Source organism: Eublepharis macularius, chromosome 10 (assembly GCF_028583425.1).
Source record: "Eublepharis macularius isolate TG4126 chromosome 10, MPM_Emac_v1.0, whole genome shotgun sequence".
Taxonomy (NCBI): Eukaryota; Metazoa; Chordata; class Lepidosauria; order Squamata; family Eublepharidae; genus Eublepharis; species Eublepharis macularius.
Window position 1 is genome coordinate 18,841,162 of NC_072799.1, and position 27,034 is coordinate 18,868,195.

Here is a 27,034-nt window from a genome sequence, read left to right on the forward strand (position 1 = left end):
GTTTTTATTATAATGGTTCTCATACACCACCATTCACCACTTCATTCTGCATTTTGTCCACTGGATACCACAGACTAATACAAAAACAGATTCTCAAAGTGGCAATGTGATAATTAAGCAGTAATGTGTGCTTTGTGATCTGACGACAGACACACAGTGGTGCTGAACACAGAGAATCATTACGTAACTGTTTCTCTAAGAAACACATTCTTATTCTGGACCTTGCCACAGACCAGCCCCACCCATCCAAAATGGTTTGGGAACGCCGCTTGGGTCGCGTCCGGCTCCCCCATCACAAGGGGTCGCCTTTAGAGTTGGTCAGCTCCAGTCCGCCCACGCTTTGCAGGGCTTGGCTTGTGAGCTGCTGCCACTTCAGGTTCTGTTTGCCTTAAGGACCAGGGCCTGATGCCAATTCTTATGACTTCAGCTGTTCACAGTCTCATGTAACACAGCTGCAAAGCACGACAACCAACACACAGAAAAAAAGGACAACCAGATGACTTCTGACAAGGAAGAAGAGCAAGGGTGGAGAGGAAGGACTGCCTACATTAAACAAACACGCTTATCTTTAGTATACGCACTGTTATTTTTCTTCAAAGGAAATTTTCATCCAGTCTGAAGGAAAGCCACAATTCCTTTTTTCTTTCCAATAGCCAACCGGGCATATTTAACAATGCTTCTTACCAGCAGCTGCATCTCCCCCTGCGTAACAACAGCAGGGCACTTTCCAGCCAATCTAAGGCCTGGTCAGGTCTCTGATGGTGGCACTCCAAAACACTGGCAACTCCAACAGTAAGCAAAGGGTATGCAGATGAAATGCTGTGGCCGTGTTTCCCTAGCACAGCCCGTTCTGCAGGGAACCTGGACTCCTGTAATGAATTGCAGGGTGTGAAGATACATGTGTGCAAAGTCACTATCAGGACAGCGCTTTAAACCACCACCACCGATTTGCAGCACTGATTTTTTGTTGTTGTTGGGCTCCTGTTGGGTTGGAATATATACACCCTTCCTTTAGTCACACCTCTCCCCACCAAAAAAAAAAAGTCTCTTTCATTCAAAGGAAGACGGTCCGGTTCCAAATAATCATTAATGCAAACAACCTCTGTGATCACTCCCCAAGCACAACGCACAGTCAAGTGGTTTGAGGAGTGCAACCGACTGGAAGAGTCATTTCAAGGCCAGATAACACACGTCCGAAAAGGCCATCTCCTACGTAGCAGCCGAATGATTGTCTGAGACGCTTACCTGATTACAATGATGCACGTCTTCTAGTTATGGCTCACACATAGCCTAAGAATGCATGCAGGATAAACGACACCGTTTGAGGATCTGAGAACGGAGCGTTCTATGATAAGAGATGCAACGTTTAAAAACCTGGCAGCCACAATACCAATCAAGACCCTTAATAAACAGAGGTCGTGAGCAACAAAATTAACCATTCCAAATGGGGATGGTCTGTAATGGAAAAGCTCAGGTCTGACGTCATCAGCAATCACGTCTTCCATTTAAACTGAAAAGTGTGCTTCCCTAGCTTTTGTCGCAAGCTTTTACCAGAAGGCATGCCCAACGGTGGTTACATGCCATACAAATCTGGCTGAGGCAAAAGTAAGCTTATGCTTTAGGTTTTTGGTGACTGGAATGGACGTCAACAAGACTAATGGTTATTTGGTGCTTCTCTCTGGCAAACAACATGTCAGTTTACAAGAGCTTTACGACATTACATTTTTCAAGAGGCCAGAGTCCATCAATCCAGTTCAAGTTTGCATAGCATTAGAGTAGAACATGCTTACTCATAAATGCAGTGGTTATTTTTAACCGGAACATCCTTCAGAGATTTAAGCGCTCAAGTATCAACATTTCGGGGACATGTCTGAGAAAAGTTCACCAGTTTGAAATATGCAAGGAACACTTTCAGCACCACCAAGCCCCCCTTGGTTAAGGTACAAGAGGCTGCAGAACAGAAGTCCTCCAATTTCTTAAGTACTCCTTGGCATTATGCCCTGTACAGTCACTGAGACCTTGTTGCCGAGCCTTTAAAAGCTGCCAGTTATTCAAACTCTCATACAAAAGCACCCCTGAATATTTACAAATATTGATTTAGGGAGTTCCTCGGGTTTTTGAAGCCTTGCAACATTAGGAGAGATCTGAATCCAAATTCACATGCAATCCACCACATTGCTGGAACCCTGACCCACATCACGGATTTGGCTGCCCAGGCACGCACACACGGCTACACCAGCTCCAGCTCTGCAGTGGGACACAGACCCCACAAGCTCCCACCTAAAAAGATGGAAGGAATAAAAAATAAATTAGTTTCCACATTATTTTTTTAATACACACACACACAGACTATGCTGAAAAATTGCTCCCATCATTTATTTATATTTTATGGCCATGTAGAATCAAGTCTACCATATGAACAAAATTTTACTTAAGGAAGGAATGGTGATCACAGAAACACAGAACACGCACAGTAAAGCCCCCCCGTGGCAATTCTACTCAGAGATAGGGGTGATTCATTTATGAACCAAAACCATGTAAGAAAACAGTCCTTTTATTGTCATCATTCAAAAGTATGATGGCATTTTCTCTCTTCACTGTTCTGGTTCAGGGATGCCTGCTTGAGCTTTTAAAACCAGATTTCAGAGTCTGAGGAAAGGGGAGCTGGGAGATGATGAATCGAACAGAGGAACTTTCAAGAGAAGACATTTTTCGTGATGCCTTTTTTGATTCCGTACAGGGCAAGTCTCTCCTCCTCACCCCTCACCAGCATCTCTTTGCCTGAATTGGCTCTTTTTTTGGAGATGGAGGTTTACTTGGGAACATTCGTTTAAATTAGTTAGCAATCATCCTCTGGACTTGCGGCAGAGAGCACTGAACACAAGCTGATAGAGCAATAAGGTAGAACACTAGCTGCACATTTCCCCTTCCAGTACAAGGTTAAATTTTAGCTGAAAATTCAAGAATAAAACACCTGGAATATTAGGAGAATGGGGTAGGGTGGGTGATAGCTTCATAAAGTGTCCCAGAATGGCTCGATTTTTAACAAAAGTGACAACTAACGCACATGAGGTCTGCAATGCCTGAAAGTACTTTAAAACTCGTGTCAGTGTATCATGTATTCATCCTGAATGGAGATCTAGCTTAGTCAAAGCAAGATTCTGATCACCTGTTCACCACTGGATCAAAGGCTTCCACCGTATTCAGGTAAGCGTTTCCATTGTGACCGCCAACAGCAAATATTTTCCCCATTAATGTTGCTATGCCAACTCCACCCCGAGGAGTTGTAAGCTCAGCTACATACTCCCACTTGTTACTGCGAGGGTCGAATCGCTCTACAGAGGTCAGTGGAGAATTGTCATCAAAGCCACCTGCAACAAGATACATGCATATATACAAACACAGTCTCCTTTCAAGCTGAAAACAGCCTAACCTTTGTATCCAGGCTATTCAAAAGAGTGCAAGTATACAATACATACAGCGGCAAAACTTTCAAACAGTACAAAAACAGAGTAGTCTAGTATGAATGAAACTCGTTCTTGTAAGACACATATACCACTGTTCACACAGTCTGAAAGAAGATGCGCAAGGTTACTGACAATGTCTAGCGGTACACGTGGCTTGTGAAAACTCCTTCAATTCACACAAATAACTCATTATTTCACACCTATTTCCATTGTAAGGAAAATATGTTTAGCTTTCCCCAAAGGTTTACCAACTCAGACATTAAGATTAGGTGACTGCAGCTGCCCCAAACATTTAGGGTACTGTAGATCTACAAGGCGATTCACTCGGGGCAATTCTAAGCATTACTCACCTACTACATATAAGCAGCCGTGGAGCTCGCTAACCCCATTGCCAGCTCTCCGCTGACCCATTTCTTTTACTTCTATCCATTTGTCCAGATGAGGATCATATTTCTCCACGCTGGAAAGGGAAGCTACCCCATCATTCCCACCAACAGCGTATACGTAGTTCTGAAACAAGAGCAAAGGTCAAGCGAATGAGCCAGTATTAATATAGCATAGGTCACTCCTCCAGTCCCTTTCACTCTCACACACAACACACAGAGAGAACTGTGCAACCAGCAGGGTCTGCAACAGCCGCCTATCCCAAGAGAAAGCGTTTTGCAAAGCGCCGTATGCTGGTCTCTCAACCGTGAGCTCCAGGAACAGAAACATAATGGATCGTTGCCAGTTTCTAAGAAGAGTGCCCACGGAAGCTTCTTAATTATTCCTCTCACATTAAACAAAACTGAGCAGAACTAATATGAGCAAGAATCTAATTTAAATACACAGGTCAGCAATGCAGAAAAAAAATTACACGTTGAGAAATTTTACATCCTCGGGTTAAATAATGAGCTTGCCGACGTAACTTCAATCTCTTCGCCTCTACATACCACTACAATAGGTGGCATGCAAAGTGTTAGAACATGGCTTCAATATAATGCAACCACTCACCACACTGGTGAAAGGGCACTTACCACAAGAGCCACGGAGCCCACACCACCCCGAGGCGTGTTCATCGACGCCACTCCACTCCACTGATCAGATTCTATGTCATATCTCTCCACATCGCTGAAGCAAGTGTTGTCATCAAGCCCTCCTATGGCATAGATGGGGCCTCCGAGAGAGGCGAGAGCAATTCCCCTCCTATCAAAACCACACAGGCAGTTATTGCACTACATAACCTTAAAAGAAACTTTCAAAACGGGTAACAGGTTCCGAAACGAAAGCTACAAAACGTAACAAAGCAGCAATCCCCAATTTTAAAATTTCATCTGCAGCATTTTATTCAAAGAGATGCAACTTTGAAGGCTAGGGTGCAGGTCTTCAGTGACAATTCTGCTTTAACAACTTCAGGAAGAAAGCACTGAGAGCTCAGCTCAAAAATCAAGTGGAACCATTAACAATAGACGGCCCCCGTTTAGCAAGCCTGGCAGTCAAAAGAATTAACTGTAATAGAATCAGATCCTCTTTAAGTGTTACTTATTAGCCACAGTTGTCCTTGAATGAACTTCTCTAGGTGGGGCATCCACAGAGCAAAGCAACTTTTAAGGCTCTATATAGCTTCGCTGAGAACAAGAAGTGGTGGAGTCAGGGGGAAGTGGAGATAGAAGAGAAGGGTTGCCACTGGCACGCAAAATCTCCATGCGTTCCCAGTAATGTGTGTAGAACAACCATTTAAAGGTTATTGTATCATATAGATTGCCCATACATGGAAGGACGTAAAGCAAACGCAAGAGGTAAGTACTGTTAAAATTGGCCAGTAGAGACAGGAACCACTGCCAACACAAGGGTTAGAAACAAGCCTTGGGTGCTGGATCATTTACAAACTTGGAATTCAGCCAGCCACACTGGAAAACATCACTGAGAGTGTGACTACAAGTGACTTTCTTCACATGGAGAACAGTGTTCCTGCTAATGTGAGCACGTGAGCAATCGCTCACAGATTCTGACTCCTCCGCTCACAGCTTCTCAGCTGGAGCTCACAGATACTAACCCTCAGGCGGCCCCGCCCTCCCAGTCAGCCAGCATCTGCAGGTGGGCCCTACAGGGGTGGAGCAGGGATGGAGCCTCATCCCACTTCTCTCCTCCCTTCCTGGCTGTGGCTGGTTTGGCCCCCAGGGTGGTGCCAGAGAGCCCCTCCAGCCACTAGCTGGGGAACAGAGCAGAGCTGAGTGATCGGGTCTGGCCTGACCCATGCAGCCTGAAATCGCTAGGATCCCCTCAGCCGCAGAAAGCAGAGGAGAGGAGGTAGCACCTCAGCCGCCACCATGGTGAAGGCGTCATTTAACTTGGCCTTGGTGCAGAAGGAGGCTGAAGAAGTAAGCATTGACTCACAAAAGCTCATCTTGAAATAAATGTGCTAGTCTTTAAGGTGCCATTGTGTGCCTGCTTTATTTTGTAGCAACAAACTAATACAACTACCCCTTTGTAATCAGCATGGACATAGCCATTTTTATACAGAAGTATACTCTGATTTTTGTGGCCCTTTCACCTAATGGCTTTTATTGTGAAATTGTTTTGATTGTAATCAAAGCAATTTGATTGTAATTTTTTTTAAAAAGGAGGTGCACTCAAAACTTTAAGCTGTTGTTTCGGCTCACAAAGTAGATTTTTAGCTAACAACACTGCAAAGCTTAGAGGGAACATTGGTGGAGAACACTAGATTTTTCTTGCAAGGTTACCTGGAAAGTGAAGTCCGAGTGGTCCTTCCCTTCTCTGTTAGAATCGCTGCCTGAAGAGCCACAAGAGGGCTTCGTTTGGGGGCGGGCAGCTGCTACTTTCTCCCAGGGCGTCCTGCAGGCTGCCTGCTCCCGGGGAGCTGCTCTGAAGAAAGCGGCCGCGTTGGTGAAGCTTCAGCCGAAGCAACAGTTGAAGGATCTTCTGCAGATTCTTCTGCTGTCGCTGCGACTGAAGCTTCACCGACGCTGCTGCTTTCTCCAGAGCAGTTCCCCGGGAGCAGGCAGCCTGCAGGACGCCCTGGGAGAAAGTAGCAGCTGCCCAGCCCTAAACGAAGCCCTCTTGTGGCTCTTCAGGCAGCGATTCTAACAGAGAAGGGAAGGACCACTCGGACTTCACTTCCCAGGTAACCTTGCGAGAAAAATCTAGTGTTCTCCATGTGAAGAAAGTCACTTGTAGCTTTGCTCTCAGAAAATCCACAGGTGGCTCCTGAGTATCACTGCCATAACTGATGTAGTCTAAACTCTCAGATGCCCATTCTTTTTTGTTGTATTGAGGATTTTTAATATATTCATAAGCCACTCTGATTCCAATATCATATTTAAGTCAGCCGTCTGTTCTCTCTCTACTGCCAACTCATGCTTTTTCTAATTGATCTTTTTTTCTTCTCTACCAATCGTTTTCAGTTTGCTCCCTTTATTCCTCATGCATCATGTTAGCTTTAGATTAGGCACTTAAAACATTCATGTCCCATGATACCATCTGCTCTGAAATGGTTCAGCTCATATTTGGCCCACCTTTTGGTATTCATAGATGCTTTCATCACCCACTTATTTGTGAGAGGATCAAACATTTCCATACTTCCCAGATGTTCATTTCCATCATGGCCTCCCACAGCATAGACTTTACCTGAAATACACAGGAACATCTGGATTTAGAAAAACTGCCACCAATCGAAACAATGCAACTACAATTGAGACCACACTAATTTTTGAATGTTTATATCCCATCCACCAACCAAAAATCTGGCTTCCAGGGGCAGATAACTAAAGAAAATCACAGTCCTAACTAACAGTGCAATCCTAAGGAGAGTTACTCCAGTCTAAGCTCATTGAAGTCAATGGGCTTAGACTGGAGTAACTCTCCTTAGGATTGCACTGTAAACATTCTAAAAATACCAAGCAGCCAACCATAAAGGTGTAAGCGGCCAGCAAAAAGCCAAAAGCGTAGCAGCAGTAATAAAAGCAGCAGATTAAAATCAAAAGACTCAGTGCAGAGGGAAAGAAGAACCGATCATCTGAGAATCTGGGAGATGAAATCTTTGCCCAGCACCAGAAAGACAACAAAATCTTGTATCAAAAAGAACATCAAAAAGAGGGCATTAAAACTAGATTTTGCCTTAAAACCCCAGACAATGCTGCTGGGAATAATACCAGAAAATATTGATAAAACATTACATGAATCATTCAGGTATTTGTTGACGGCGGCAAGAGTGACATTTGCGAGGAAATGGAAAGAAGATGAATGTCCAACCAAGGAAATTTGGAAAGACAAGATGGCAGAATATGCAGTGATGGCAAAACTGACGCGTTATATAAATAGAAGACCAATAAGTGAATTTGAAGAGAAATGGGGGAATTATTTTGCTTATAAGGAATAATATAAATAAGATGTCGCAGTTTTATAAAGTAGAATAAGATCACATACTGACTTATTGCATATAGTTTATAAGAGCTTATAGCCTAACAAGGGGAGAAAGGTATGAATATATAATCAAATATTTAATTGCGAAAATAGTTTGTAGATTTGGAAACATTGATAAAGTTAGGGACAAGTAGAGAGGATTGCTATATTAATCAGTTATATACAGAGTTAAGATGAAATAGTGCAGCAATAATGGAATGAGGATTATATATTGATATATTGTTAAATATTGAATATAAAGCTATGATAAGATGGAAATGGGCAAATATTAATGACGAGGTAGACTGCATGATGTATTTAGTTTGGGAAGGTAAATGTGAAAATATACAGTAGCTGGAATAGTATATGTATTCTTTATTTTAATATTGATTAACTCTGAGTAAGATGTGTTTTGAGTACTCTGTATTTTATAACTCTTGTAGTGCAAAATCTTACCCCCTCCTTTGACCCTGTGTCTCCCCCTCTTTCTTCTGTACCCCTTTTATTTTGAAAATATTTTTTTAAAAAAGAGGGCATTCCAAAGCTGGGGTGCCAAAATAAAAATGCCCAACCTTTCATCATTAACTGCCTCCCCTTTCAAAAGGAAGTAAGCAGAACATCCCTTTCCTTGCATGCGTGTACTTTCACTCTGAATGATCTTCAGGTTTATTCAAAATAGACATTTAGAAAGTTTTAGAATATAAAGATCGAGTGTGACTACTACCTGAGATCTTGGCAGTCATTCTGGATTGCCTAGCAACAACAGACAATGACATTGATGTTGTCTGTTGTTACCTAGGTAATACAGAATGGGTGCCAGAATTTTATTTTGAACTCAAGGTGAAGGAGGATGGGGCAGGAAAGCAAGAAGGAACATTGGATAGCCAGAGCAGTAGAAGGAAGAAAAATATAATAAAAAGGAGAGAAAACAGTGGGAGAAAGGGAGAAAGACTTGAGGGGATGAGATTATTATATAATCATTATAACTTAACATATATATAATGCTTTCAGATGTTTGAAGAACTCTGCCTACATTATGTTGCCTTTTAAAGTATGCTATTATCCCCAAATTGAGAAGACTCAGACTAGAAAATACTACACAACCTTGAAATCCAAAGGAGGCCTCTAAAAGGTGGCCACTTGATACTTAAAAATCAGACTATCGAGCAAGAAGCTCATCCTGGGCAAGATGCAGGCAAAGGGTCTCAGCACAGAGTCTGGAAGAACTTGCTCCCTCGGGCCCTCCTCTTTTAAAAAATCCAGCCTGGTGAAGAGTGCTAAAGAACGAGTTCATGTACTATATTGTCGGATCTTGTGCTGGTCCTAATAAAAAGCATCACGTGGCTTTTGGATTTCTCTGTGGCCCAATAAAGTTACCTGCAAAGTCTATTAGGCTGCAGTCCTAACATAGGCCACCAGCGCCACTGTGAACCTGCTGATAAACAGCCCCAGGATTAGATTATTAGGCACATTTTTCTCAGCATAAGAAGGAACTATCCATCATTGGCCTGATCAATTCAAAACCCACCCTCTGACTTAAAGAACAATTGTACCATTTATCCCACTCCAGTACCATTTGTATATTAAAGCTATAATTTTTGTAGGTGGAATAACTGAGTCATTAAACAGTAACAAAGCATACAGTGATCCTAGAACACAGGGTTGTTGTTGTTTTTATACCAACCTCCCACAGAGATGACACCCACGTGCCTTCTTCTACTGTTCATTTCAGGGCCAAAAAACCAGCTGTTCTTATTTATTGAGTAGCATTCAATGCTGCGAAATGGGTCACCGGATCCACCACGACCACCAACACAGAAAAGGACTCCTAACAGAAAAAGAACAGAGTACATTATTTACAAAGAATTTCATGAGTAAGGTAAGGTTGAAAGTTGCTTCGCTTTACAAATAACTTGATGGATCATGAACATGGCAGAAAACATTATTCATAGGCTCGGCTGAAACAAAATTAAGTGGTAGAGCCCAGTCTGCTGACTTAATATTTGACATTCAACTTGACAATTCTACCACATCTCAACTACAGCATTCAAGACTGCTCAAGAGTTCAGGTTAGCAGACAGTTGCAGAAAAACTAACAACCAGAAGGGACAAAAGCCCATCCAGCCGGCATGTATTTACGCTTCCTACATATCAACATTTACCTATGTTAGCCGTTTGCGGCAGTGCATCAATAGCCTGATGCAAAGAAAGCCAACTTGTTTTCAAAACTTTCTTGCCTGGTCTAGTCTGCCAGAGGTGCCCACCCAGAAGTCGGATTTTAGTCCCAAGCACAATCTCATCTCCTCTCTCCACTCGAAAAAAATACACATGACAGACTGACGTGTCAAGGGATGTTATTTAGTTCTTCTAACAATGGTCGTTTTGCTGCTGGTAACAACTAAGGTAGTTTTCAAAAACAGTAAGTGGGAAAAAGGAATATTTTCTCACCTGCTTGATTGGTTGCATTCCTGTGATCAGGAACTGCTAGACAGGGACTGAGCACTCATTATAATACATGGGTTCATAAAGCATAAGAAATTCACTGTTTAATATCTAAATGACATTAAAGCAAAGAAGTTATGTCCTTATTAAAGGAACTTCTTAAAATCCTTTTGGGCCCAAATCTTGTTTTCTCTTCAATACTATATACTTTTAGAAATGTTTTCTATACATTGCCTTGAATACGTGGCCCTACGTCTGGATACTTAAGTATGGGTACTAGAACCGTGAATACAGAAGTCAGATCTTTCTATAAACCTAAGAAAAGCCTGAAATTTGCAGGAAAAATATACATAAAAGCCAAAATAGCAGCAGTGCCAGAAGCTGTAAGAATCTCAGTCACCTTGTGGGAGTTGCTAGGCAACCCCAACAGTACTGCCAGCCTTCAAGCTTTTCCTGTCACTAAAAGGCAAAGGGGAAAGGCCAGGGCTTTTTCCAGGGCTATTTTGGCCTTTAAGGGATGACTCATAGAGGTGAGGACAGGCAGCAACTACCTAACTCACTAGATGCCACTTGCACGATTCACGTAGGCCTGGCAGCTCACTACAATAAAACAGCAGCCACTGCATGAATACCAGTGCAGTACAGTGGTTAGAATGTCAGATCGAGGTTCGAATCCTCACTGTGACATGGAAACTTGCTGGGTGACCCCCTGGGTCAGCTACACCGCCAAAACCTAACCTACCTCACAGGGTTCTGAGGATACAATGAAAAAAGGGATAATGTTGTAAGCCATTTTGGATTCCCATTGGGAAGGTAGGGTATAGATGAAATAAATACATTCACATATATTTATATATATAGCTAAAGGCGGGGGCCAGATAAAAGATATGTGGGTGGGAAGGAAGAAGCAAGCAGGGAAAGAGGAAGGATGTGAGAGCCACCCCGAGGAAGGAAAGGAATAGTGTGGGGAGGGGGATACAGTGTAAAGTGAAACCCATCACAAGTCCTTGCAAGTGCCCCACTTGTCAATATGTCTCACCGTCAACATGGCCCCATCTGCAGACACTTAAATATGCAGACTGGGGTCATGTGCGTGATGTTTTCCTGCGAATCTGAGGGACACCCCAGGTTTGCAGAAAAACCAAGAGGAAAATGGAGATGGGGTCGAAATCCCCCAAAACAGAATTACTGTCTGTGCATGTACAGACAACAAACCTCCATCAGAACTGCTGCCTCATGGCACCGGCAGAGGTGCCACAGCTGTATGTGGGGGTAGTAGCAGGCACAGTGGTGGAGGGGCTGGCGGATTAGTGGCCAAGGTGAGGGCAGGAGGAGCCACTGCCCCCACCAATGAGCTGGGTGGTCAAGAGAGAGTAGGAGCCGCCACTTGAGGCAGGCGAGGGAGGAGGAACGCCAAGCCAGGCAATCAGTGGCAGCACTTCAGCCAGGCAAGGGTCCTGTCTGGCTAGCAGCTGGCCCAGTAATGACCAAGGGGAAAGGAGGACGGAGATGACAGGGGGAGCAGCAGAGCGGCCAGTTTGCAGACCGACTGGCAAGTGGCTGGCCCAGCAGGCACAGGGCAGATGTGATCCCACCCTCGCGCTTGGAGGTCCCCGTTTATTATACCTTATAACTAAGGCTGTTTGCAGAATAGTCACTTAGAGGAGTTTACTTAAATGTTCTATAACCTGCCTTTCTTGTTTGATAAGTAGGCTCAAACCAGCATACAAACCAGCATGACACCCAACTTTTTCTGTTGATGGACGGCCGGCCAGACACGGCCCCAGACAATCTGGCCAGAGCTTTGGAGGCTGTGACGGCATGGTTGAAACAGAGCAGGCTGAAATTGAACCCAGTGAAGACGGAGGTCCTGCAGCTGGGACGGGGGCTGCCAGATGTTGGGATCCAGCTCCCTGCCCTCGATGGGACACCACTGGCAACTTTGCCAGTGGTAAAGAGTCTGGGTGTGCTCCTGGATGCCTCCCTATCGATGGAGGCCCAGGTCACGGCGGTTGCCAAGTCTGCATTTTTCCATCTTCGTCAGATCAGGCAACTTGCCCCCTACCTGATGCCCCAGGACCTGGCTACAGTGATCCATGCAACGGTCACCTCCAGGCTAGATTACTGTAACTCACTCTACGCTGGGCTACCCCTGGGCCTGATCCGGAAACTACAACTGGTCCAGAATGCGGCGGCACGGGTCCTGACTGGTATACCTTACCAGTCACACATCACACCTGTCCTGCGCCAGCTGCACTGGCTTCCAGTTGAATTCCGAATCAGGTTCAAAGTGTTGGTTCTTACCTTTAAAGCCCTGAGTGGGTTGGGACCGGCATATCTTCGGGACCGCCTCTCCCTGTACGTTCCCCGGAGATCGCTCCGATCAGCGAATAAATATTTACTTGTGGTCCCCGGCCCTAAGGAAGCCCGCCTCGCTTCAACCAGGGCCAGGGCTTTTTCAGTCCTGGCCCCAGCCTGGTGGAACGCTCTGTCAATGGAAACCCGGGCCCAGCGGGACATATTATCGTTCCGCCGGGCCTGTAAGACAGAGCTGTTCCGCCAGGCGTTTGGTGATTGAAGGGGGCGGTGCCATGTCGGCCTCCCACCTTTGGGGTGGGGAAGGTTCTCCCCACCACTGCACCTTGTTAATTTGTTTTATTATTTGTATATTGATTTTAGTTTTGTTTTTATCAATTTTAACTGTTCACCGCCCAGAGCCCCTGGGATGGGCGGTATATAAATTGAATAAATAAATAAAATAAATAAATAAATAAACAGGCAAGAACCAGAAACAGACATAGCACAAACATCAGTTTTTAAATAAACCAATTAACAGATGTCCTATGTTCTTAACCCCCAAGAAGAACATACGAACAGCACCCTTCTTGAGCAATACTGTCTCGCAGTCTATCATAAAAACCACTAACGTAATGCAAAAAGGAAGTACTTAAGAAAACAGCCATATAAATCAATAACACAGACTGTCATTTTCTACAGTATTAGCACAGAAGTTCATTTATTACCTGCCGTGTGTTTCCTTGGTGTAGTTCGGATGGAGTATTCAAAGTCTGGCACTGTATGACTGCTCAAGTGAAGGTGGTAGTTTCTTGCTTCATCCAGCAAGTCCCGGCATTTTAGGTTCTGTTTGACGATCTCTTCTTTTGCCACTACACCCATCAGAAAACAAATGGGCAAAAGAGGCAGACGCACCTGATAGGAACAGACACTTTGCATAAGATGTGGTAATGCTAGTTCAGTTTAAGGTCATGGGTCTCAGGAACTGCAAGGGAGAACTCGAAAGAAAGAAAGAAAGAAAGAAAGAAAGAAAGAAAGAAAGAAAGAAAGAAAGAAAGAAAGAAAGAAAGAAAGAAAGAAAGAAAGAAAGAAAGAAAGAAAGAAAGAAAGAAAGAAAGAAAGAAAGAAAGAAAAAGAAAAATACTCACATGGTATGGTAACAAGAAAGTCAATTCCAACCCCTTGCCCTCTCTTTGAGAGGGATACACAGAGAATGCATTTCTGCACTGTATGTTCTTAGCTACACAACCATGAACAACATTGGAGGCATACCCCAAAAAGCAAGTCCTGGAACTACAGTGACATTCCTCTTGGGTGCTCCGAAGGTTCACATAGCTTTTGTGCATTACACCTCACTGACCCATACTTGGTCATCACTAAATAACTTGCAGGCTATGAATTACATGTGGGGGAGCCATCACAGATCAACATACCATAGACAGAAGTTTCATAATGCCACATACCCAACGATGTTCATCAGAGGCAGTTCACACATGGGTAGCTGCAAATCATGTGTGTCTGAACTAGCCTTTTAGCCTGTTTGAGAGGGAAGCAGCAAGATCTATAACAAATAGATCTTCTGAAGTTTCAAGAGACAATGGTGAAAGTGCTCCTGTCACAAGCTAATAGAGAGTATCACTCATTTAGGCAAAAGTGATACGATCCTCCTAAAAGACAATACAGCACTGACACATCCACCCCACAACTGGTTACACCTCTGCATTTTGAAACACAACATCCTTCAACAGATCCCTTTACCCCATTCTCTCCTGGTCCTCACCTGAGCGAGTATTTCATCTAACCACGTGGCGTGATGCTGAGGATTGGCAAGAAGCCATTTAATAGCAGCAGTGTAGACCTGCTTTTCGCTCTCAATGCTGAGGTCATTTGAGGACAACAGTTTATGAAGGTGCTGAGGTGACACGCTCACAAAGTCTTCACAGTCCACAACCTCGGCAAAATGTTCACAGGCGTAGCGATCAGCCATGTCCATCAAGTCAATGCGGTTGTGGCTCTCTGCAAAGGCCCGCACTGCCAGGCAGTTTGAGGGATGGAAGTGCAATTTCATGTACTCGCAGCAAGCTTTGGCCACTACCTCCACCTGAAGGATGCAAGCAGCGTATAAGAGGGGCTGGACGTTGTCAACTGTCAGGGTCAGCCGAGATGAATAGACAAATTTCACCAGATCTTCTATGGCATCACCATCAAAATCTTTGATCTCAATTAACGTCTGCTTGGCTTCAGCCATTTCAGAAAGAAACATGGCTCGGAAATAAGGAATAACACAAGCCAGCACTAGCTTGTGACAGGAAATCAATTTTGACCCCACCTGTCGGGAGAACATATGTTACATTTATGCAAATGAAACTGTATCTGAGGTCTTTGGTTATGAACTTGAATGTAGTAATAGAATTAGGCTGGCATTATCAAAGCTAAAGTGCAGAATATTTCGACCCCGAGCTATCATGAAACCCAAATACTAGAGTTGTGAGGTAACACATAAAGTGAAATATTTAGGGATACAATTAACTGCAAAGAATATTGATTTGTTTAAGAACAACTATGAGAAGCTATGGCAGAAAATAGACAGAAATATGATTAAATGGAACAAGTTGAATCTGTCATGGCTAGGAAGAATAGCAGTGATCAAAATGAATGTGTTACTAAGAATTATGTTTTTATTGCAAACGATACCAATAATAAGAGATAACAAACAATTTGATAAATGGCAAAGAAAAATATCAGACTTTGTATGGGCAGGGAAGAAACCCAGAGTGAAAATGCAAGTGTTATGAGATGCCAAAGAAAGACGGGGACTACAATTACCAAATATACGGGTTGGAAAACTGTTGGAAGTCTAAGATAAAAGGGGGGAGGGGAAAGGGTGGGGGAATAAGAAATTGAGGGGATTATTTGAAAAATTGTATTATTGTTTTATATTACTCACCCAATAATTTTTTTTTTTTAAAAAATGAAACCCAAATACTAGTAAAATTATTTTCTAATTTCACAAGAACGGTATCAGGCTAGGTGGATAAACCTTGCCTATTTTTTAGAATCACTTTGTTTTTGTTTTAATCACAAACTAAAGTGCAAATATAGAGCTGGCCTCCTTGCTCCAGGACATTCCTTTGCCAACATTAACTAGGATGTCACAGTACCATGGTTAACCCTAGCCTGGTTTCTTTGAAACTATGGTTTGAAGAAGGTGATGTAGATCTAACTTCTGAGTCCAACTCACCTAGCAGAGACAGTTTGCCAAGCTTATGTTCTTATCTAATTGATCCATTTTTCACTCTAAATTTGGACTCCTGAACACAGCAGGTTGGATCCAATCAGCTCCCCCTCCAGTAAAATAGGAAGTAGGAGTTCCCCATTAACCATCAAAAGTGGCTGTGCTGGGACCATGAGACAGGCATGGCCAAAATTCAAGTGGGATGGAAGCTGTTGTAAGAAGGGGAATTTCGCAAGATAGAAAGAACTGAGTGGATCCAACCCATCATTTCATCTCTTTTACAAAACTGAAAATGTGTTCCATGTTGATCATACCACATACATCTCCTGATGAATATGAACCACATTTTATTGCAAGTTCCTGCAAGACCTACATTCTGTTTTACCTGCTAGACAAAGTTACTCATCTCCTCAATATAAGACCTACTACACACTTCTGTGGCACCTTTAAGACTAACCAACTTTATTGTAGCATAAGCTTTCGAAAGCCACAGCTCTCTTTGTCAGCTGCACCTGAAGAAGAGAGCTGTGGCTCTCGAAAGATTATGCTACAATAAAGTTGGTTAGTCTTAAAGGTGCTACTGGACTCTTTAGTATTTTGCTACTACAGACTAACAAGGCTAACTCCTCTGGATCTATTACGCACTTCTGTTTCTCACTGTTACTACATTCCTCTAGTTTAGTCATTACGCAGAAATATCCAGTTCAATTAGCTATTCTTTTAACCACTTGATCCCAGCCAGAAAATGCAGCCAAAATGGTTTACTGCCAAGAAAGTGCTGTGAAGGAATTAACTGTACATGGCTTTAGACAAAGTGTTGCCATGAAACACACAGATAGCACTATGTCCAGTTCTTAGTACTACAAAACTGGTGGATCTTTGTGTCTATTCTGCATAAAAGAAAAGGTTAGCGCACATGCTTTGTTCAAGTATTAGACAACAAATAGCTAACATAAAATTGCCTGGCATTTCAACACAGAAATAGCTTGTTTCCCAATGAATAATCAACCTGAGCCAATTGTATAAGTTCTTCACATACCTTACATGCTATTAAAATAAAATACAATTTAATAATGGAGATGCACTTAATTCACAGATTTATACTGGAGTGTTATATACATCACTGACACACATAACATATCTATTAAAACATTAGGAACCAGTTTGTTTAGAGTCCATGAGAAGCAGGCTCTTTCTACTCAGTTTTGTTAGACCTTTCAGCAACTATTCACAGTTACGAAGATTAAGGGTGGTTAGGAGAAAGGAAAATCTTTCTCATTAGGAAAGACTCCAAACTCTAGGTGAAGAATAGAAAGAATCTCTTAATTTCCACTTCAAGTAACTGCTATTACGAGCACCACAGTAATCAAATAATATATCTGAAATAAGAGAATGAAAAGGCAGGGGAATCCTACAACAGTGAGAAATTGCTAAAAGCAAATGGCCAACTCCTTTCTACTATCTACAAGGACTTCATTGAAAATGCTGAGCCACCCTGGAGTTACAGAGGTGTGTTGAGATCAACAACATAGGAAAATGTAGATGAGCCTCGTGCTCACCACAGACAAGAATTCAGAAGCGACCAAAAGTTACAATGCAATTAGTAGCTTAGTTTCACTTGCTATCCTTAATAGTTTATCAGCCTATAGGTTTATCCCAATCTCACATGAAGATTGCCTGTTCTAACTTCACTAGTTAGACCGAGTCATTCAGACCCATCGGCCCAAAGTAACAAATAAGACGCTCCACCCATGAAGCGGGGATTTGCAACTTTTATATGGGTTTCTTATTGCTAGATGGTTTTGTGGTGTGGTTTATTGATGAGCTTTCGAGCATCATTTATCAAGAGACTGCTGAATTAATTATCACATAGATACTAAATAGCACACTCCAACTTTGGAGTGTGCCACATACAAAGCTAGGAGAAAAGTGCTGAAAGGAAGTGACAGAGCACCCCACAGTAAGGCCGCACTAAGGGAGGGATCAACCCCTCACTTGCACGCAGTTTTTGTCAAAGTTAGACCTTCCGCTCATCACTTTAGACATTAATGGGTTATGACTGTAAAGGGGAAAAAAAACATAGCTAGCCTCCTGCAGGTCTAGTTTCTTCCCACATACTCCCCTGCAGTAAGGAAACAGCACTAGAGGAACCCTTTTTGTCCAGCATATATACGTTCACACCTCCAGAGATTCCATAGGTGAAAACTGAACAACTCCAAATTATAGAAGCTAATGCTAAATAAAACTGTCAAGGATTTATTCTGAAAAAGCTTTATACCCAGCTCTGTATCAGTTTGATACCCCAAGGCAGCTATTGGCAATAGGTTAAAATGATGGAATATTTTACATAATTAAGAACTTTTAAGATGGCAGCAATTAGGGCAAAAATATCATTTTAAGTCTTGAAATAAAGGAGTCAAATATTAAGAAAAACAGCAAGCAACAGTACTAAAATGCAGAGCACAGACAATTTAAAATGATTCCTGCTTACCATGGTTCTAAAAACGTATCATGCATTAAATTAAACTACAGATTTGTCAAAAAAATCATTCCAGTTTTCCCAAACCCTTGGTGCCCACAAACGGGAACTGGGAGGGGGAGCACTTTTGTGGATTCATCCCATGGTGGGGCTGTACATTAAAAGGCCACCCCATGGACAGAGTCAATGGGACAAGACTTTACCATCGGAATTGCCACCACTGATCCAAGCAACGGCAGTGCAGTAAGTACATCAGCAGTCTGCTCTGCCCACAACAGCAGGCTTTTAACCTTGAAGCAGCATCGCGTAATGGACTCACGGAAAAGCAGCTCCCATGCCACTGCTGTGGTAGCTACAGAGCATTTCAGAATTGAAAGTGCAAGCTGGCAAAAAAAAAAATCTTCCCCAGGCATTAGCTGAGATACTGGCTTCTCATGGAATGTCTATGAATACTTCATACTACTCATGAGGTACTCATACCTACAGCACTCACGGCTGTCACCTATCCTGGCTCTCCTCAAAAGGCAAGAAGCTAGCAAGCAGCACAGAAATGCAGGGGAGGGCTAATCGTCCCCTATCTTAGCCTTCCCCCTGCCCATCCACACCGTATCTTTTGGTAGTAGCAAGGACTGGGGGAGTGGCAAGACAGCATGGAGTGGCAAGGCCCACTCCTTAATTTTTTTTTTACTCACAAGATCATTCTGTTGCATTTTCCGTCAAAAAGAACATGCTAACCGATGGCTTGGATCCAGTGACATGTGAGCAGAAAGGAAGATGTACTTAGTGCAGTGCCACTTGAGTAAGCAACAGCATATGGGCTGCAGCAACGCAGAGTACTTTAACAAAGTAATGTGCATTGAGTTGTTCCATAGGCACAGATGGTTTGCGTGATTTGATTTTGTTTTAGAAACTGTTCCAGGAAAAAGGTCTTGCGTTATGTCTTACACATGCTGAAAAGATAAGTCGGGATACAATTGCTTTCAATAAACACAAGCAAACAGTGAGGAATAACTTCAGAGCTTGCACTTAAAGCCTCTCGCACCCAAGAAATCTTCATGGGGGTGCAGCCCACTATTTACATGGAATAAATAAAAAGTTGCATTTGAAAACCCTATTGGGGTCAAATGAAGGATCCCAGGGACTTCAAGCCTGCTTTCATTCATTTTACCCATCTTGGATTCTGTTTCATGATCATGTAGCTACAGTGAAATACTGGAGCTGATATTCACTAACAGGAGTTGGAAAAACATGTGTCATTTTATCTAATGAGTAGTTTAAGACAAGTTTGATTTAATATCAGTTTATGGGCTTCTTCAGGAAACGTGGTCTATGTAGCTGTGCATCTTCAAATTGTGTTTAGAGACAAAAACTTTACTTTCAAGAGCGAGTTCAAGCCCATAATTGTATGGCACAACCTCAGCGCTTTTTGCTTAGATTTGCTCAGCTAAATACTAATCAACTATTATTATTCAGACTCTCAAGGACAGAACTGAAGCTGCCAATCAATTTCCACTGTAAGAAACAAGATGGAATAGAAAATGCACTAAGAGTAAACGTATTCTATTAAACTATTTTCCTACCACCCATTGCGAGATAGGAGTTTTCCTCTATCAGCTGAAAGGATCAATAATACATTCTTATTAAAGAAATGGCTACATCAAACAAAAAAAATGGCAGCAGTAAATAAATAAAAATATTCTGGCAGGCAGTCCAAGAAGCGGCACATTATACAACCTTCATAGCAAGTGAGAAAATAATCATTACATTTGTTCATGGAAACAAGATGATGATCTAAACATTTTTTTTAAAAGTCTGACATAATTTAACAACATGTTGAAATTGCCATATTTCCAGTGTCAGGAACTATATTGCTTGTAGCACCTCTGAGGTTGATTCTTTCTTTCTTTCATGCTCAAATCTGAATACCCTCCTGCATTAGTCCATTTCTTGCAGCAACTTGCTTCCCCTAATCTATAGCTGGTTCCTACTATCCTCCTAGGTTCCCTTACTTCTTCATAGCTCAATGCAGTTATAAGCACCAGTTGATTCTGTTTGTAAATAAGCTCCTATTGTATTTGTATCCCAGAAACTGGAGTTGCCTCTGCAATTCCTAGAACCATAGCATTCATAAACTTGAGGCAGTGGGGAATGATCAACTTACATACTACCAGACGGGAAAAAGGGAGAAAGACAGACAGACATAAGCTTGACAGGTTACCTAAGAACCAGCTTTTCCACCCAATTTTGCAGGAGTTCTAGCAATATATTTTTATAGTGAGGCAAAAGCACATGGCATGAATTTCTGGATGTTGCTAGTATAGGAGAGCAAACGCATATTGCAATGACCCTAAATAGTAAACACATACGGAAAACTCTGAAGATAAACACAAGGGATATATAGATATATATCAGCACCTTCAGCGTGACATCAAAAAGTTCCCCAGCTTCGTAAAAGCGAAGGAGAGAGCTGTGAAAATCCTTCCAAGCTTCGTTTGCTTCAAATACAAATGTTTCGTCTTCCCCATCGTTATTCAGCGATGACTTTTCCTGCTGATGCTGCCTCTTCCCTTTTGCCACACGACGCTCCGCTTGCTCTGGGACCATGGAGTCAGAAGCCATTGGCTAACTGCCTCCTTCCAAGTTCGTCAGCAGTCTCCATGAAAAGACACACAATAAATCCTGCCAAATGAATCAGGGTAAACAATCAGAGCTGAGCAGCAGCGTCTTCTTCTCATTTCTATCAAAAAGTAAAAATATGTTGAGATGTTTTCCACAGCAAAGCTTTTAAGGGAGCAGTTATATGAAGTACTCTGCCTCAGAGTGCTTCATTGATATTCAACCTCTTAAGAGACCAAAACTAGTAAGTGGAAATTTCTACAGATTATATTTTAAAACAAACAGGTGGCATTACTTCTCTAGAGATTTTTTTTTCGAAGTTAAAAACCACGTTCAGCAAGTTTGACCAGAACATCCAGAAGCTATAACGAATGCAGCAGTGACACCCTTCGATTCTAAGAACTACTCAAGAGTTTCCTCATTGCGATTCAGTTTGTTATGCTCAAATACACGCCAGTTTGGCTCGCATCCTGCTTGTGATCAGGGAGACAACTGTTCAACAAACGTTTGGATGCATTTTATTTGCATCTTATTTATTAAACTATTTTCTTGCACAATTAAGATTCTCACTGCCTCCAACCCGTCTCCCACTGCCTCTGATTTTTAAAAAGTATACCAATTTTTTTTAAAATCAGTTTGAGATTTTTGAGATGTACTACCTGGTGTCTGTCGGTGTCTGTCTGTGTCTTCAGTGTGTCTACCCATGAACCCACCTAACTGTGTGGCCGCTCCTGGAATAGATGCTGCTGACGGTACAGAAGCAAAAAGCAAGCAGTGGATTTTACCCAATACTGGCCATTTAAAGCAGGTACCTATGAAGGGATAACAAATTGCAAGCAATTCCATGCTTTGCACAAATCAGTCAATTTAATGACCCAGATAAACCATGATTTTCCAGTAAATTAGATGATTGAGTTCTTGGACTGGGCTAAAGCAGCCATAAACTGAAACTATCAAGCAGCTACTGAAGAGGTACAAAACTGCTCAGCAGGTTGCTATGCTTGATATGAATTTTGCCAGGGATAAAAAAAAACTGATCAAAAACTCAACTTGCATGTTATAAAAGGAGTTCTAACAAGATAAAATCACCTGGAGATCTTGCTTGTGCTGAAGTTGTCACCTGTCCCTCTACAGTATTCCTGCCATAGACTACTAAAGGATCCAAAACCAGCGCAGAAATGAGGCAAAATATAAAAGCAAAAGACCCGGAAACAAACAACCCTGCTGAGTAGAAGGTTGGCAAGTAGTATGAGCTCTTGAGTATCTGTCTGCTTTCAAATTATACATGAATTAAGTCGGCTAGATTCCCAAACAGCGCTTTAAAACATGTTTGTCCATTTGTGTAGCTCTGCAGAGTTGTCATTTTCTTTTAACTCTTCATGCCACAAAGAAAAGTTGCAAGCAATTAGCTGCTATGATTAGCTGAATTTCCTAAGCCTGTGTTTAACTTATGGGGTAAACTCTGCAATGTTTTGCTACCTGTTTTTAGCTAAGGGTTACATTACGTAGCTCAAAGGAGTGCACACACAATTGTCCCAATCTTGAATTACAATCTTTGTTGTTACATTTCTTGCAAGATTTATAAGTGCTAAGTAACTCCAACTTCCCCTTGACATTATACAATGTCAGAAATTCGGCATCTATTCAACAAAAATATTAAGCTTGTAGGTAACCTCCTTATAAGATGCATAAATTAAACAACTTTCAGAGTTTTAGTATGAGTACACTCGTATCACTCAGGCAGCCCAGAAGACAAGGCCACTGTAAAAATATCAACGGTCGCAGGCCTCTCATGAGCTTCCAATGTGATTTGAGGTATTATGTTTTTCAACTAAGCATATCTGAAAAGTATAGCAACTACTACTAGTACTACAACTACTATCACGTGGGGAGGGGGGGCACAAAAATTTTTGATATTAAAAACTGATCCTCATACTTGAAAAGGTTGGAAATTGTTCTTAGAATATAACCCAGAATTCTCCGCAATGAGCAGTTCTGTGGCAGAGATTTAGAGGTTCCCAATAGATAAGTCAAGGCAGTGATTCCTTTCTGAAGGTGAAAAGTCTGACAAACTGCTGTGAGTAGACAATGACTGGATGCTGTCAAACATTTCCTTGCATCTATTGCTGCTGGTTAAGAGAGTAAGGCTGCACTAAGGGGGATTTCTCCATCCAACTTGTGGCTGTCAGTTGACTTCTGCAAAGAATTCATCTCTCTTTTCTAGTTCTTCATGTATAACTATTGTTGTCATTCTCAGTTCAAATAATCTCATCCTACTACTTCAACAGGAACTGTTTCCAAGTTCTGGCTGTCCCAAACTTCCTATTACATTGGTCTACCCAAATGCCTGACCTCCCCACAAAGAGCTACAAAAAGGAACTTCTAATTAGCCTTTTAAAATATATTACTTACTTCAGCAACAACCAGACCAACCGGAAGAAGAATTCTGTTTAAAGAAGAGTAACATTTTAAGAGCCATTGAAATACAGACGACCTGTTAAACTTGCTTGCTTGCTTGCTTGGGGGGGGGGGGGAGAAGAGAAGGTGACTGTATTTCCTGAAATTATAATTGCTGATATGGCATATAAGCCAGCTTTAGTTTTTCCCCTACCTCAAAGATCCTACCTGCCTCAGAGTTCAGAAACTATATGATAAAACTGAAGCCTGCTCCACAATAGAGCAATAAAAGCAAAATAGGTATGTTTCATTAACGTTGTAGCAAACAGGAACAAGACACTCAAAACATCTAACTTCTGAGTAACTTTTTAACACTTTGGCCACTACCACTCTAGAAAATCATCAGGTCCCGTGGCATCAACAACTGTTTTCCTACTTGTATCAGTCTTTTTTAACAGCAACTAAACAAATAAATTGCTTTTTAAAGCTACCGCCCGGCAACCTATAACCTGGGTCTTCTCAAGTTAACAGGTAGATAGACCACTTGTTACACCAATCTGGCACTGAAAGGTTGTCCATTCTCATCCAATCTGAACTCTGCAAATTACGCTAATGATCTTCAACTTGTTGAAATTTCTCCGAGATATTACAGTGACAAACACTCACAATTCCCCATCACTGGAAAGTTCAAGTTCTCTTTTAACAATGCTGCAATGTTCTATTCACTTCACAAACTGAATACAAGCCCTCCTCTGTCTGCTAAAAATACGCATTTTTCATTGCTAAACAAAGGAATTACCAGACTCAATGGTTTCAGTTTCCATTGCCATACCAACGGCCTGGCCGTTTACCCTTTTGGTCTCATAACACTGAAGTACAACCACAGCTAAACCAAATGAGTCCTTGAAGATCGTTTCAGGTGGGTAGCCATGTTGGTCTATAGCAGAAGAGCAAGATTTGGGTTCAGTAGCTGATCTTTAAGATACTATTGGAACTGAACTTTGCTCTAATGTGTTTTCTGACTTTAGCCAGCATATTTCAGTATTTCACTTTGTGACCTACTTTGGGCTATTTTAAGAAAGCTCATAGACACAAAAGAAAAATATCACACATCTACCGCTTATAAAACTAACACCCAAATCCTGGCCGATTTAGATGAGTCTGACAGCTCACTGTTCTAGCATATCTAGCAAAAGTTATTCCACAGCTCTGCCCTTTCTGCAATGTTTTTAAAAAGAGGCATCATCATGATAAAGATGTTTTTAATCTAAAGGTATTTCAGAAGAGTTGTGACAACTGTTAGCTATACAGGACAATCAATGCACACACAGCTTTGGACAGGGTGGATAAAAATCAATACTTTAAAAACAATTTTAAAAACCAGAGCTTTAAAAATACAAATCAGATTTTTGGGGGGGGGGGGGTCCTATCTAAAGTTAGTTTTTAATTAAGATATGCTGTAGCTCAAAGGTATCTTGTAATGGAACAGAGATTACTTAGTAATTCTACAGCATGAGACAATATATTCATGTAATGTGTAAGAAGAGTTCAGTAAACGAGTTCCTGTAATTCATGGCTCAGGGGGCCAATTTTGTTCTGTCCCAGAGACTTCTGTAAAGATTCTTTAGGTTAATCTTTTCTATCTACCCAACAGGACTTAGTGTTCAGTCTAGAAGATGCCATCACACTGTGGATTTGAATCTTCATTTTCTGCTACTGCTGTAAATTGCTAGACAAAGAACTAAGAGGGTACACTGGCCCAATTATAGCAGAAAATCAACTCTATAATCTTCTTTTTTTGCTGCTGCTTGCTCCTCAGCTCAGTAAGCCTCAGGCAATACCACCCCAAAGCACTCGGGTGGGAGGCTGCATATCAAATGTAATGTGTAATGAAGTAGCACTCTCTCATATATGACTTGTAGCAAAGAAGCTGGGAACCAGCATTTAGCTTATAACTCAGAATGAAATTTTAAGAAAATTTGTTATTCTGTGCACATGCAAAAAATCCCGCCTTTAGACGGGTCATAACTAAGAAAAACTTTCAGGATCCTGGCCTCTGAGTCAAGATTGATGGAGGGTAGCTGTATTTGTCTACAGTAGAACACCAGGGTTTGAGTTCAGTGGCACCTTAGAGACCAACAAGATTTTCAGTGTGCAAGCTTTCTAGAGTCAGAACTCCCTTCCTCAGATAATGAGAAACGGAGCTCTGACTCTCCAAAGTTTACAGTCTGAAAATCTTGTTGTTCTCTAAGGTGCCACTGGACTTAAATCCTGCTATGATAGCTTGTGCATATGATTTATCACAACAGTGCTTTTTAAAAAGTTTCTGTGCAGAGCAGCTAGCAAAGAATGCTAGAAAAGAAAGAGATGCTACAGAACATGGCATAGATGAGACTAAATACCAGAATTTGAACTCCCACTACATAACATACAACTCTTTATGATGTTTCTAAATACTGAAGTATTGGTTAGTATTTTCAGTGCTCTCATTGTAATCAGGAGTATATAAATGGGCATGCTTTAAAAGGCTACACTTTCCTTCCATCCCCTTTAATTGTTTGAGTAAAGCTGACTACAACATCCACTGCTACAAAATGCCTTACATAAGCTTCTCAGTTTTATGCACTCCCTTCTCCCTGCATTCTTATCTTACTTGGAATCTTTGCTGTTCGAGTCAAAATCCACTTCCTAATTGACTTAAAAGAATTTTTATCACATACTTGTTATCAGCCTTGGGTTACTATGAGAAAGGTGGACTATCAATGAAAATAACAAATATACCTTGTACACACCTGTTCTGTATCTACCTGTTTCCCTCAGGTATCTGCTTTGCCTAAATACTGATCTACCCTGGGAATTTCCATCCCCCCCCCATCCTTTAGCTTCCCCCTTTTATCTCCTTAATCATAGAGGAACCTATACACACGGGGTTTTTTTTAATGAGAGAACTAGCAAAAGCATTCCAAGCCCACCCTCTTCCCTCAAGTTTTTAAAGGTTTCACCAAATCACACTCCCAACATCATCTCCTCCTGGCACACCTCCCAACAACAGCCCCATACAAATATGGTCTGCTATAAGCCCAAATATAGACCTTTTGTAACTTTGACACACACACACCCATCACATATACCCCCTCAAAACATCACCTCCAGGCTTAAACTCAGCTCAGCGCCCCAGACTTTCTTTTTCCAGGAAAGCGAGGACTCTCTGAGCATGTACAGAGTGTTTTCTCCCTCTTTCCTAGCGAGCAAAGCGCACCCCGCCCCCAAACTCCCAGCATGGCTCTGAGGAGGTTTCAACCAAAGCCCCTTCCCAGCCCCTCCTCAGCTGTCCTACCTGAAGAGGTGCGGCTGCCTCTCGACCGTTACCTGACTCCAAGCCACACGCCACGTAAACTTCGGAGGACACAACCGACAACACGGGACACTAACGTGAGCCGACGCGCATGCGCCCTCAGAAACACCCGGCCTCTGAAAAGACGAAGGGTTTTGGTGGGAGCGACGGGCAGAGGAACAAAGGAGAACTGCCTGGACGCATGCGCTGCAGAGACAGGCGCCTTTCAACCAAAGCGATTCAGTGCGCACGCGCCTATCCTCGATTCGGTCACGCAAAGTTTGCATGCGTCCATACTGTTTAAACGGAATAGCGGCGGCCTGAAGAACCCAACGCGATTTCTGCGCATGTCTCGTTTTAGTAGTAAG

The 27,034-nt window shown here is 42.1% G+C and overlaps 1 protein-coding gene across 3 annotated transcripts; it reads right to left on the minus strand.

The window, feature by feature from the left end:
* On the minus strand, nt 1–26,791 carry KLHL8 (kelch like family member 8). Of its 3 annotated transcripts, XM_054990453.1 has the most exons (12): nt 26,670–26,791; nt 24,132–24,269; nt 23,348–23,381; nt 20,735–20,998; nt 14,386–14,934; nt 13,334–13,520; nt 9,553–9,696; nt 6,983–7,094; nt 4,484–4,652; nt 3,818–3,977; nt 3,170–3,371; nt 1–2,280 (listed from the first exon to the last, which is right to left on the minus strand). In XM_054990453.1, the coding sequence occupies exons 4-12, from the start codon at nt 20,936–20,938 to the stop codon at nt 2,157–2,159; spliced, it is 1,851 nt and encodes a 616-aa protein (XP_054846428.1). In that variant the 5' UTR covers nt 20,939–20,998; nt 23,348–23,381; nt 24,132–24,269; nt 26,670–26,791; the 3' UTR covers nt 1–2,156. The 3 variants fall into 3 exon arrangements, with proteins under 3 accessions (XP_054846428.1, XP_054846426.1, XP_054846425.1); XM_054990451.1 differs by lacking the exon at nt 24,132–24,269; XM_054990450.1 differs by lacking the exons at nt 23,348–23,381; nt 24,132–24,269.
* Between the last annotated feature and the right edge of the window lie 243 nt (nt 26,792–27,034).